This window comes from Amblyomma americanum, chromosome 10 (assembly GCF_052857255.1).
Source record: "Amblyomma americanum isolate KBUSLIRL-KWMA chromosome 10, ASM5285725v1, whole genome shotgun sequence".
Lineage (NCBI taxonomy): Eukaryota > Metazoa > Arthropoda > Arachnida > Ixodida > Ixodidae > Amblyomma > Amblyomma americanum.
Window position 1 is genome coordinate 15,352,014 of NC_135506.1, and position 14,149 is coordinate 15,366,162.

At 45.8% G+C, this 14,149-nt stretch overlaps 1 protein-coding gene across 3 annotated transcripts; it reads right to left on the reverse strand.

Annotated features, from left to right (window-relative positions):
- Window positions 1-13,403, reverse strand: LOC144108831 (uncharacterized). Of its 3 annotated transcripts, none has more exons than XM_077642018.1 (8): window positions 13,235-13,400; window positions 10,193-10,408; window positions 9,003-9,148; window positions 7,597-7,699; window positions 6,683-6,840; window positions 5,051-5,100; window positions 2,420-2,458; window positions 1-469 (listed from the first exon to the last, which is right to left on the reverse strand). In XM_077642018.1, the coding sequence occupies exons 1-7, from the start codon at window positions 13,290-13,292 to the stop codon at window positions 2,446-2,448; spliced, it is 744 nt and encodes a 247-aa protein (XP_077498144.1). In that variant the 5' UTR covers window positions 13,293-13,400; the 3' UTR covers window positions 1-469; window positions 2,420-2,445. The 3 variants fall into 3 exon arrangements, with proteins under 3 accessions (XP_077498144.1, XP_077498143.1, XP_077498142.1); XM_077642017.1 differs by having other exon boundaries at window positions 1-801; window positions 13,235-13,398; XM_077642016.1 differs by lacking the exon at window positions 2,420-2,458 and having other exon boundaries at window positions 1-801; window positions 13,235-13,403.
- Window positions 13,404-14,149: the final 746 nt, after the last annotated feature.

Sequence of the window (14,149 nt, forward strand, 5' to 3'; positions counted from 1 at the left end):
ATTTCAACGAATTTATTGCCGTGGGGCGCAATGCAGTAGAAAATTCAGCATTCACCAATCACGAAAATGCAAAGCACTAAATGGGGAAAATGTTGTTTACAAAACCCTGCCGGTGTGCGAGGTAGCTTGCGGTTTGCATTTCTGAAGCGAGACAAAATATGCGAGACAAAATGAAGCAAGACAAAATATGAAGTAAAAAGAAACTGTGCAAAATATCTTAGGCCAGAAAGACTGGAGGAAATTAAATTACAAAAAGTATTTGTGATGAATGCGCAGCCATACAGCGGGAACTAAGGGGCGAGGCCTGCACGCCTTTCATTTTGTCTGATGCGCATGGCATTGGTATTACTAGCCTTGTTACTAGTGCGGGCGTCGAACAGAAAATCTTGTTCGCTGGAGCTCGTAGCCATCGACGTCTTTTGCCCCAACCAGAATTAAAGCTTGGCTCATGTTCCGCTTCCACCGCCACCTTGAAAATAAATTGAAAATTGGTGTTGAGGAAAGGAAATGGCGCAGTATCTGTCTCACTGTATCGGCGGACACCCGAACCGCGCCGTAAGGGAAGGGATAGAGGGAGCGAAAGAAGAAAGGGGTGCCGTAGCGTAGGGCTCCGGAATAATTTCCACCACCTGGGGATCTGTAACGTGCACTGACATCGCACAGCACACGGGCGCCTTAGCGTTTCGCCTCCACCGAAACGAGGCCGCCGCGGTCGGGTTCGAACCCGGGAACTCCGTTCCACCGCCACCGTTGTACGAGGGCCCGGCCCACCATTAGAATCAGAGTCCGAGGAACAGCGTGCTGCAATAGAAAAAATGGTGCTGCAGTGAGCAGCGGTATTATAAGAACAAAAACGTTTCATGAACGCGATAGAGCTGCACATCGGAGGAAGGACACTTTATCGTAAGCTACTCTTCTCGTTCTTACTCCGGCATGGCTGCTCTCGTTCTGGTAAAAGATTAAGCGACCTCCAAACTTCTTTTCTAACAAAAGCTTTCGTATAAAACATCAAGTTTCGTGCTGTCATGAACTCGCAGAATTAAGTGCGGCGAGCAAACCTTCGGCTGTCTAGAAGACAGCTCTGAGGGGCTAGCTGCTACAACATTTTGGAAACAATGAATAACTGCGCAAAAAGGACGGGACAAGAGAGAAGAATCACACCAGACAAGCGCTGACTAACAACTGGTTTACTGCACCAACGCCTCCTTCTTTCGACAACAAAGCGCATGCGCACCAACCACAAAGACAAAAGCCATAATCATCTCGTCAATCCAAGAAACTCCAACTCCTTGCGGTACCGGTGTATGGAAGCCTCATTAACACATTTGTCAGGTCCTAATCTCGTAGGCTGTCATGGGTTAAAAAATTCATTACCGTTGGCAGTGTGAGGGAAGCTTTTGTTTTCTCTTCAACCAGTTAATTAGTGTCGTGATATGAAAGTGTCCAGAAGATAAAACACATGATAGTACATTGTTAATTACTACCTGCTCTCTGCACCATGCTGGTCTGTATAGAAGTAAAAGATCGTTATTTCACCGCTACAATGCTCAGACCCTCGCCGGAGTGTTCTGTTTGCTGGTTAGTGTGGTAAAGGCACGCTGAACGTGACTGTGATGCCCACTATATTAAGAGAGTGGCGTTCCAAGACTGCACCTATGCCTTTTTTAAAAGAGAAGACAAATTGGATAAGCCAGAAAGTTGCGCAAAAGTTAGCAAGTGTAGCGTCGCGCTTTGGAATTCCGGTAACTGCGCCAGGATGCGGGAATCTCTCGTGTCCAGTAAATTCAAAAGTTCAAGCCAAGCACAGTGTATCAGAGTAGTTCGTGCTCTTTTCAGAACTGTGAGCTCATCGTAAGCACGGAAGCTGAGAAACTAAGCTTGATGGCTAATCATATGGCGGCGCCATGTACTTACTGATAATGTTATAAACGGCCCAATGAGAAACGGGAAGATTGGCATCGTTTTCAATCGGCTCCTGTAATTGGTCGAGACATTCGCAGTTCCACGCGGTTTACCAAGAGCATAAATTCGTAGAAATTCCGTAAGAGCTGCGTTGTTTCTAGACGCTATGAATCTGGGAAAAATAATAATAATATTAATTGGTTTTGGGGAAAGGAAATGGCGCAGTATCTGTCTCATATATCGTTGGACACCTGAACCACGCCGTAAGGGAAGGGATAAAGGAGGGAGTGAAAGAAGAAAGGAAGACGAGGTGCCGTAGTGGAGGGCTCCGGAATAATTTCGACCACCTGGGAAAAATGCCCAAACTTGTTTTCCAATATCTAGGAAGTCATCTTTTAGTACAAAATAAACCCGGTAAGTGTTCCCGAATACATACCTATTTGTCTAGCGTAGTTACTTGCTTCGATTAATTGTTTTTATTGCCGTTTAAGGTAAATATTAAAGCAACCTTACTCACGTGTAGAGTCCCACGGGCGTTACTCTTCATGAGAGAATGCTGTGAAAGATTGAACAAACCAATTAGTGACATTTAAGACACTCGCCTAAAAGACGTCAAGGTACGTTTGATGTTATGAGTTTTTCTGGCAGCTTTGACCTCACAGCGCCATGGAAAAACGCATTTTTTTTTGACTGCGTAAGACGGAGTCGTTGACAAAATTTTCAAACATTTTTACCGAAGAGAAGCCAATTACCAAGGAAAGGGAAATCTTGTATAAATTCTATCACCGGTGTGCATCCGGCGGCACTGGAGATTGAACCCCGAACCTTCTGCATGCGAGGCGGAGGCTGAAATCGCTAGGTCATCGCTGTGAGTGCAAGCTATATTTCGGTAATCCATAACAGCGCGACAGACGGGCCAGAGAAGAGAGGACACAAAACAGAGCGCTAACTCACAACTAAAACGTTTATTGGCCGCCAGCCAGTATAAATACTGCCCTGGTGGCCGGGAAGAAAACAAGCACGCTTGACTTGCGTGGCAATCAAAATCGCCAGTACATCAATCACATGTCAACAGGTAAGAGATACGTGGGAGATATCACCGCTACAGCAGGCACAAAATTTGCATTCACAAGTTAGCATTCACAATCAAGGCAACGGTGTTCCTTACCTGACAGTGCTACAGAGGGAGTACTGATACATTGGTCTGAGGTGCTAGCTATCAGGTGGGCTTCTAATATTTCTCTAGCCAGCGATTCGCGGTTCTTTGCTATCACAGAGCATTCATTGTAGAGTGGAGTACAGGCTTCAGAGTCGTCATTGTCTTCCTCGTCTTCGTCATCTTCGCACTGTCTGCAATGTTTTGCTACGTGGCCTGTGGGGGCGACACGAGAGACATTGTATTCGTGCTCCTTCAATCTTTCGTTAACACATCGGCTAGTTTGGCCGATGTAACACTTGCCCCATGACGAAGGCAGATAATAATCAACTCCTTCCTGGCAAGGCACGAATTGTTTCGCGTGCCTTATCAAGCAGCTGTCTGGTATTCTTTCGACTGCATTTACTTTTCTGGCCAGACTAGACAGTCGCTTAGGCGCCGAGAAGACCACTTGAACGCCACCATGTTTCTCAATTCTTTTCAAGTTGCGCGAGACTTGGTGCAGATATGGTACCAGGGCAATCCTTTTCTTTTTTGACCCGCCGCGGTGGCTCAGTGGTTAGGGCGCTCGACTACAGATCCGGAGCTCCCGGGTTCGAACCCGACCGCGGCGGCTGCGTTTTTATGGAGGAAAAACGCAAAGGCGCCCATGTGCTGTGCGATGTCAGTGCACGTTAAAGATCACCAGGTGGTCGAAATTATTCCGGAGCCCTCCACTACGGTACCTTTCTTCCTTCTTTCACTCCCTCCCTTATCCCTTCCCATACGGCGCGGTTCAGGTGTCCAACGATATATGAGACAGATACTGCGCCATTTCCTTTCCCAAAAAGACCAATTATATATATTATAAAGCTCGGATTTGAAAGGATAGGTGAAGCAAGACAAGAGGAAAAGAAAAGGATTGCCGTGGTACCATATCTGCAGCAAGTCTCGCACAACTTAAAAAGAATTGGGAAACATGGTGGCGTTGAAGTGGTCTCCTCGGCGCCTAAGCGACTGTCTAGTCTGGCCAGAAAAGTAAATGCAGTCGAAAGAATACCAGACAGCTGCTTGATAAGGCACGCGAAACAATTCGTGCCTTGCCAGGAAGGAGTTGATTATTATCTGCCTTCGTCATGTGGTAAGTGTTACATCGGCCAAACTGGCCGATGTGTTAACGAAAGATTGAAGGAGCACGAATACAATGTCTCTCGTGTCGCCCCCACAGGCCACGTAGCAAAACATTGCAGACAGTGCGAAGATGACGAAGACGAGGAAGACAATGACGACTCTGAAGCCTGTACTCCACTCTACAATGAATGCTCTGTGATAGCAAAGAACCGCGAATCGCTGGCTAGAGAAATATTAGAAGCCCACCTGATAGCTAGGACCTCAGACCAATGTATCAGTACTCCCTCTGTAGCACTGTCAGATAAGGAACACCGTTACCTTGATTGTGAATGCTAACTTGTGAATGCAAATTTTGTGCCTGCTGTAGCGGTGATATCTCCCACGTATCTCTTACCTGTTGACACGTGATTGATGTACTGGCGATTTTGATTGTCACGCAAGTCAAGCGTGCTTGTTTTCTTCCCGGCCACCAGGGCAGTATTTATACAGGCTGGCGGCCAATAAGCGTTTTAGTTGTGAGTGAGCGCTCTGTGTTGTGTCCTCTCTTCTGTGTCCCGTCTATCGCGCTGTTATGGATTATCGTCAGCACCAACTCGCCCAACAAATGGTATTGTCGATAAATTTCGGAAATGGGAAGTGCGTGGCGTACATTTCCATATATGCCTAGGCCAACTGTATTTAATGCCAATCTTGGAAAACCCCGAAATTGGCAGGAAGGAGCCCGGAGATATCCACACATCATTTTCTTAAAGATAGGCGGAAATATTAAACAGCAAAGTAAGGTACATTGGAGCAGGCACACACCCATCAGATAAGCAGATATATATTAATTTCATTTTTTTTCATTTTTTGAGAAAATTTGCAGGTACTAAATTTTCTTACCTTGCTGAGACACCACCAGTTGCGTTCTGCGTGTTGTCTGGTTGCCCGTACTAGAACAAGAATAAATGAAAAGGTTAAGAACACCACATCATCTAATATGAAAATATTCGCGCGAATTTCAAGAACAAAGCCAAGCGTGGAATCTGAAACCTGTGCTCTCGCGACGATGGTTCGGCGATCGAGATGTTTTGCTTGTAAGCACAAAAAAAGGTGAGATTTCAACGAAGCTTAAGCTTCTTCGGCTGCAATTAATTGCTAGTAATGACGAAATACACTGTAGCGTAATAACACTTGTGAATTTATTATTATCACAAATGGTGGAAATCAACTGTAAATCTTACAGTACGGCTCGCTTATGAGACGCAGTGCAGCCATGGTCCCCACGAACATTTGTACCCCGGTTACTCGCTGATAAGGTGGCTGCATTTGTCAGACATTTTGTGAAGGCCTTCTAGTTTTAACATATTTTCCTTGCTTTAACTCTTTCGCAAACGTACCATGTGCTCCGACGTACTTCTCACGACAACCCTGTATAAAACACACTGTAGTGTTAAAAGTGCCGTGCTTTACTATTATCTATAAGTGCTGCAAATAATATACACCTCCGTAAAGTGGCAGTTTGACGCAGCGTACCCAATCTGTAAGAGATTGTGTGAAGAAAATAGAAGATTTCATGAAATTTCCTTCGGGGAGCCTCCAACAATCAATGCAAATAGTAAACTCCATATTTGGAACAATTTCCTATGCCGTAGAGAGACATCCAATCATTCATTGTACGCAGGGCATTAATCTCAGTGAAAATTATTTGTTATGTGTCCTGTAACTATGTGTCCTAAAATGGTTTAAATGTAACACTGATATTGTTTCATGTTTGTCCGGACCGAAAGCAATAGCATTCGCAATGAGGTCACCGACACGATAATTCTGCACATCTGCAGTTCTTGTCAAAAGTGAATGCAAAGGATAATCGACGATGACAGAGACTTTATACTAGTCGTCCCTCTCTTGCCTTTGTAAACACCGAAGGTTCTACTCATGTTTGATAAAAAATAATGTATGCTAAGTTTCGCGTCAGAATTTGGCAGAAGCCAAATCCTTTCATACGGCCTTAATTGAGGCAATATAACCAAAGCCGTCTTCATGATCTATCCAGGAACGCGTGCTACCAAAACAAGTCAGGAATGTGACCTAAAAGCCAGTTCCTACCCGCCGCGGTGGCTCAGTGGTTAAGGTGCCGGGCTACTGATCCGGAGTTCCCGGGTTCGAACCCGACCGCGGCGGCTGCGTTTTTATGGAGGAAAAACGCAAAGGCGCCCATGTGCTGTGCGATGTCAGTGCACGTTAAAGATCACCAGGTGGTCGAAATTATTCCGGAGCCCTCCACTACGGCACCTCTTTCTTACTTTCTTCTTTCACTTCCTCCTTCATCTCTTCCCTTACGGCACGGTTCAGGTGTCCAACGATATACGAGACAGATACTGCGCCATTTCCTTTAATATAATAATAATAATAATAATTGGTAACAGTAAATGCGCTTGTCGCAATCACAAGAACGTCGGCCTAGCCACGGTCCTTACGTCCTGGTTGACTGCAACTGGTATACCCCCCCCCCCCCCCCCCCCCCCCACGGACCTCGAAGATGGCGGGGTCGTACTCCTCCACGTAGTCGATAACCGAGTAGCGGATGATCTTTTCTTCCCCACACGACACCAGGCCGACCAGAGGCACGAGCGGACAGGGACCGCGGCTTGCAGGCTGGTCGTCACAGTACGGAGAGACTGCGCTGTTTCCTGCACGGGTGTAGCTCTGTGAGGTTGCTGTATCTGTTTATAGAACCACTTTTAGTACGTATGCTGATGGGCTGCTTACACGCTTCAGTGCTTGAATGCAGCCAGCGCAACCCCTACATTCATAGGCGCTAAAGCATTTCAGAGCTTGAATGCAGCCAGGCAATTCCGTGTATTCATGCGTTTTAAGCACTGAAGTACTTGAATGCAACAGGAAGTAAATTGAAGTTCGTCGTGCATCATATAGAGAATAGGAAACAGAATCTTCCCTTTAAAGTGCCTTTAAAGTTACCACAACGCAAACAACGTTTTCCAACCCTCATGTCAAGTAGGGCAGCATGCGCTAAAACGCAGAGTTGCATGAAAACAAGAAATTAGAAAACCATTTGTTTCGTCTAAGAACAGTACAGAAAATCAACTACAAAGCAAAACTTTACGCTTGCTTTTTTTAAATAGTTGTGTGCAATGCAACTATTGTAATGCTTATAACATAAAGCCCGAAGCTACACCAAACAGCATCAGTATGAATCGTTACTTTTAAACGTTGTTGAGCATCGATGTCACTCATTTGCTTAACTTTCCTTACGCACTGCTGTCCATGCTACAACATAGGTAAAATCGCTTCTTACATGTTTTCGACATTTTATTCAAATTCTCGATACCTAACGTTTGAAGAGATAATCCATAAAAAAAGGGAGAAAGACTTTGATGTCTGGCCAATCCGACGTCACACAAACCACATGTCGCATTGGTACTCACTGCTCCAGGTGATGCTGTTGGTGCACTGGTAAGTCTCTCCGTTGGCAACGACAATCACGTCAGTCTCCCATTCCTCTTCGTTGCCGGTTCTTTGCGTCAGCCTCTGTTCGAAAAGGATGTGCATTGAGGGCTTCAAGTCCGCGATGAATACGGCAACCGGCTACTGCCCTTCAGTTCTTTGAGTGTCAAGTAGTTATGTAACATGACGTCGTTTAAAATACACTTATTTTCCTACTTTTGGCTACTTTACTCATCACCAGAGCTCTCAAGCAAATGTATGCTGGTTACGAAAAAGTTGCCTTCAATACATATGCAAAATATTAGCATAGCAACGGAACTGATTGACCAGATGGTGCATCGAATGCCTTTCTTTCCGAAGCTTCCCGCCTCTTCGCAGTGTTTTTTTTTTCTCATGGCTAAAAACGGAGATTTCCGACTACACGAAACCTGTGTAGTTTTGAGGAAAGCCTGAGTACGCTGTTAGTAATTTTGCCACTAGCACACCATCTACTAATGAACTGCTTGCAGCTGCATGATAGCCATGGTCATCAACTCCGCAATATACAATACTGGCGTCGGTGTACGCATAATGTGCTAACGAATTCTTATTTCAAACGACACTAGGCAGAGGACGGAAAAAGAAAAAGCTCCGAGAAGCTTGATTTGCCTGGGCCCTTTTTCTTTTCTCTTACATGTGCACTTCCTTTGTTCTGCATTCGAGGAACACAAAAAGGAAACTCTGTATAGGGTGTCACTTCCTTTATAAAGTCCGCAAATTTAGCTTCTCTGCGAGAACACTTCTTGGGATGAACTTCAGGAGACTGACATGAATTTTCCAAGATTGCAGGACTAAGCGCGAAAACGAAGCACAAGACCAAGAATGAGGAAAGGACCGAGCGCTGAACTATCAACTTTGATTTGGAAAACGAGGCGGTGCAGAATTTAAGAGGGGCCCTGTCAGGCCACGTAATCACGGAAATTATAAACGGGAATCATCAAGAAACAAACAAATGATGAGAAATACCTCAAATACAGCGAAGCCTTGCGTGTTTACAGGAAGAAAACACATGCCGCCGCGGTGGCTCAGTGGTCATGGCACACGGCTGCTGACCCGTAAGATGCGGATTCGAACCCGGCCGCGATGGTCGAATTTCGATGGAGGCGAAATTATAGAGGCCCGTGTACTGTGCGATTTCAGTGCACGTTAAAGTACCCAAGGTAGTCGAGATTTCCGGAGCCCTTCACTACGGCGTCCCTCATAGCCTCAGTCGCTTTGAGACGTTAAACACCCGTAAACCAAACCAAACCAAGAAAGGAAACAGACTCAGAACAAGGCAAAAAAAAAGGATAACATGTTCTGTCTCAGCGTTATGAAAGGCTGGGAAGATAAAAGAAGTTAAGCCCACCTTGTTGTCTCCAGTGAATCGGATCAGCGAATCAGGCTGGTCAAACACCTTCCGCCCGCTAGCTGTGCGAAAGGTCACAGGGAAATACGGGTCGTCTTTCTCAGCTTCCGGTATCCCTCTGGTAACCCGAGGCTGCGCTGTGCCTCCTGCGGACAACCAGGAAAGCATCAGAGTCGCATCAATGCGATAACCACAAAAAACTTGCATCAATCGCAGTGTTATTTGCTGGGAAGTATAGAAAAAAAAGTTTTCATCGTGCTCAGTTCGTGTTTGTCGGCGAAGGTCTTTCCCTCCTTTGTACTCACCGCGACAAGGATTGAACAAAACCATTTTCATGGCATTGTTCATTCATCCACTTTGGTTGACTGCCTGAGTATTCTCAATTTTCAAAACCTAGATTTACAAGGAGCTACCACCCATTGTATGTATCACCTATTCACGCACGCACGAACGTGTTCAAATTGAGTTTTTTTTTTTTTTTAGTGTTATCGAATGGTGAAATTCTTTACCCGGTGATGTACGCTCGCTGGAATCAAACTTATTCTTCAGTATTGTTACAAATCGGTAATTAGTCTGTTGAGTTATTGTCCTGTATTTTAATGCTGTTGACTATTGAATATGTTGTCCCTCTCTTTTTTTCCTCCCAGTCCTACAGTAGCACCACCGGGGCTGAAGTATATGTAAATAAATTAACAAATGAGACTGTAAAGTTCGAATTCGTCCCCATCCAGGAACCCTTCTTTAATTCTATTCGGTGCACCACCGCACATTGAGTACTCTTGCAAATTCTCGCTGATTAGCGAGCAGACAAAACTAGTTCACTAATGCAGGCGAATGCTAGTCAATTTCAGAGATCGTGAACAATCAGTTGTCTCAAATACAGCTGCATTTTTTTGCACCTAACTTCGCACGAATGCACCTAATCCAGCTAAGTTCTTTTAATCAGATCTGTCTAGTGTGATGATTGCATCCAGATAGTTCATGCTGGACGTTGCGGGCCGCAGAGGAAGACACATAAAGTAACCATGGTGGGCAAAAAATTATCACTCCGAAGAATATGCCATATGTAGTAGCGTGGCGCAGCCAATTTCTCTTCTCTGCTCTGTTTGAGGGTTTGAATTCTGGGTGTGTCCTTTTCCTCTGCTCTGCCGCGGCTCCGCGTCTACAGAACTGGTTGGCTCATAGCTCACCCTGAGACACGTGAAGGACGTCTCTGCCGAAGTCGTAATGTTTGGTGGTGTTGACGCCATGCAACCGGCAGGACACATACAAGTGGTTGCCCGGAGCATGGCTCTCGCTGGAGTACGCCACCGTGCATGAGCTAAGGCCCTCGTCAAACCACGGCTTGTACATCACATTCATCTTGAAGTAGGAACTCAGAGACGGCGTAGCCGGTATACGCAGACCTGCGCAAAAGATACACGCCTTGTCACAGAGGGTACAGCGGAGTTTGCTGCTTCTCAAGCGTATGATGTGAAGTAGCTGTTGCATGGTTGTTGTCAAACTCATGAATTTTGCGTTTAAAAAAATTGGCAGTGGTTTAACTTGGCCAGCCTTGGAATTCAGCAAAAAGCAAGCACGCTTGCTAAGCGTCTGAGGCTCGTCCATGACACCTCCGCTACACGCTCGCTACAGCCGTCCTATATATGTCCACACGACCACATGGCTATGACGTGGTATCACATGGCCTTGCGAAACCCCCATCGGATGTCATCACTCGGCTTCACATCACCCCATCGAATGGTCTTAAGGTCAAAGGTCAACCCGTAGGTCACCATATGTCATAGGTGCACTAATGGCCATGGATCATGATCAGGGGTCAAGGGCTCGACACCATAAATGTACCACATATGGTCATACACAGCTACCCTTCGTTGGGCTGAAGGTCCTTCAAGGTCGTTGTGCTGCCTACCCGAAGAATGCTTTACGTAGCATAGTGAGGCTTTTCGCTTCAATAAGCCCGTGGAGTTTATTCATCGATTCCGCTTCATAACAAAGTATACGTTTTAAGCAGCGGCTGCTATCTCAAGGATGTGCTCGCAGTTTTCGTGTATATCCTAGTCACTCGTCTCAGCGACTAAGCGCATTCACTGAGGCTGCGAAAAATGCCAGAGAATATCGAAGAGAATGGTTTCTTTTACTGCAGTACACGATGGCTGAAAAGCCGCTTTTGTTCGGCAAAGGAGAACAGCATTTGAATTGAGACGTATTAGATAAGGCAGTAGACCTGCTTGAAACAGTATGGTGAACAATTCATCCTGCAGGTCATTTACAGTGGCATTAACTGCTCCCCCATATTTTTCGTTAAAAAAAAGATTTCTTCTGCTTCGTCCATTCTTGGAAGAAGAATGAGCTTGTTCGCATGAACACTGCTTGTTCCTTAAATTGGAAAATGACAGTGTATGTTCCACTGACTGTACGAAACACCGTACACGGCCCTTACACGCAAGCAAGGAAGCTTTTCACACACAGTTGCTATGCGACACTTAGTGAGCAAGCCAGTCTTAAAGCGCCCTGGAATGTTTCGTTTTTTTTTAACAACAAGCAAAATTGCAGTCCTGATGTTCGAAAGACACGCGGCCGCGTCAACATGAGATAAATCGGCACTTCTCTATACTGCCGACAAGATTTTTGCAGGGGTTCTTCGTTCAGAGTGTTTTTGTGCCAGGGATGCATGCCGCTGTTTGGAAAATAAAAAATGTTTTTTTTTTTTTGGGGGGGGGGAAGAAAATAACGCAGTATCTGTCTCACATATCTCGGTGGACACCCAAATCTCGCTGTAAGGGAAGAGATAAAGGAGAGAGTGAAAGGAGAAAGGAAGAAAGAGGTGCCGTAGTGGAGGGCTCCAGAATAATTTCGCCCGCCTGGGGATATTTAACGTGAACTGGCATCGCACAACACACGGGCGCCTTTTGCGTTTAGCCTCCATCGAGACGCGGCCGCCGCGGTCGGGTTCGAACCCGGGTGCTCCGGAACAGTAGCCGAGTGCTCTAACCACTCAGCCACTGCAGCGGGTTAACAGGTAAGCTTATGTACTAAGATTTCGGCGCTAGTTAAAGAATTCTAGGTGGCCTCAATAAAACCGGAAAAGCAAACTACGCCGAGACACGTACCAGTTCTTTCGGTATTGAGCCGCAAATGTTCTGCATTATTTTTACTTTTTCCTTGAATAGTCCACGAATTCCTCAACAGCTGACCAATATTCTGGCTCCCGGAAGGCTATTCTAGTTGTTATTGTGACTTAAGCTGGTTTTTGTCTTACACGATGAGTCTTCGTGTGTTTCTATTTTGTTGTTCCCGCGACAAAGAGAATGGTACCAAAAGGAAAAATGCATGGGAACAGCAGAAGCGTGGCTCGGCATATGGAACAATGGAAACAACACACAATGCACTCACGACAACTCTGCGAAGATTTCTTTAACAGACAGGAATTACCGATACGATATGCGTATCGATATTGTGGCTATGTTGTTGGAAATACCAGCTTTTTGAGCACTTCCGCACCAGACTATCATTTGCAGGGAGTCATGCATCAATTTATTAGCACAGCCATTACCAGGCAACTTCTGCAGCTTTCTTGTGCAACGCCACGGAATTTTATTTTTTTTTACCGAATTAAATTAGGTCGACAATTGAGGTGGTTGCGTGAATCGCGAAAGAAAATCGCTCAAATTATTGGGCCAGTTCCGCTTGTAAAGCGCTGTTTATTAGCAGCACGTTTCAGCTTCAAGGTTCCGGCGCTCAGCTGCAAACCGGAAAGACGCGGGTTCGATCTCGGCCGTGGTGGTCGAATTTCGATGTAGGCGATATTCATGCAATAGTGCTGAAAACACGTTTCGAAGAGCGTGGGGTATGGAGTTTTACGTGCCTAAGCCATGCTGCGGGCTATGGGACATGGCTAGAGCGGGGTTATCCCGATTAATCTCGACACATGCTGCACTAAGTCCGCCCGAACAAAGCTTAGCGCTCTGCTTGTTCGCATTTATACTCCGTCGCGCATAGTGCCCACCGCAGCCGGGATAGGGCCAGTGACTTTATGCTTTGCACACAAACGTCACAGTCACTGAGCCACCGCGGCAGGTTCGGCAATGGCACCGATAGGCGGCATTTATAGTTTGTTCAGAAAGCATGACATGCCGGTGAGAGATGGCAACAAACTTCTTCGCCATTGCTTGCTGGAGACAGCAACAAATGAACCAGTCTAACCTAACCTAACAGTAGCCTGTACTTACCGCTCACGGTGAGGTACTGGCAGGCGAGAACAAGGCTGACAGCCACGCCAGCGTACATTTTGCGGTCCTCTCGCCTTCGGCGATTTCCAGTGAATGTTGCACTTCGGCGAACTGAGACAACTCAGCCAGCGACTAGGAAAAAAGAGGCCTTTCTTTTTTGTATGCCCGACAAACGCCTGAGGAGAGTGGGCAGAAAGATATAGTTGCCGCAGAGATTATCGCTTTTCCTCGTAAGCTGGCCACGTCAACTAGAACTCTTGCACATATTATTGTAGCTCTTCATTCATGCTTTCCTTATCACTGAACTGTGTACTCTCCGCGAAGATTGTCAGACCGTGACACTTGCAAAAGTATATGGGCCGCTTGAAATTTTGTTTACTGTTTTTTTTAATCAGAAGAACTGGGGGCCAAAAAGAGTGATACTATTTCAGAATGTTAAAGCGTCAAGTTAGAACATCAGTCCTCACTCCGTTGCGTTCTATACTTTGTGTCCAGTAGGCACCCGACGACCAAAAAAAAAAAAGCCTTCGTTGCGCTGTCGTTCAACGACGCAGATATTTCTTATCGATATTGCTCTCGAGGAGGATGACTCACACAGTGGGGAGACTCAGCGCCAAAAGTTATGCAATGCTTGAACGTCTTGTTGGGCGGTTGGTACACCCTTAGCAACAGGGTGGCGGGCTATAGAGACACCTGCTCAGTAACGCTCTTTGTAATTTGTATAAACATGTGTCTATATTTGCGTCAGACGGTTTTTGTTGATGCAGCACGTTCTTTACTTGGGCCTGATTCCAATCATCTTCTCCCAGATGACACAGATGTCATTTTGGTTACTGTTACTTTAGAGCGTTTATCATAGCAGGAGTATATGACAACGTTGGCATTCAGGTTGCTTGATCGTGTCTGGAGAGAAAT

Excerpts from the sequence above, each read along its gene's own strand:
- LOC144108831 (XM_077642016.1), bottom strand. The coding sequence starts at position 13,292 with ATGTACGCTGGCGTGGCTGTCAGCCTTGTTCTCGCCTGCCAGTACCTC. Across the intron at positions 7,700-9,002 it reads GATTCACTGGAGACAACAAG|AGGCTGACGCAAAGAACCGG; the intron begins GTGGGCTTAACT and ends CTTTTCGAACAG. Across the intron at positions 5,101-6,682 it reads ACGACCCCGCCATCTTCGAG|TACGGGCAACCAGACAACAC; the intron begins GTCCGTGGGGGG and ends TTCTTGTTCTAG.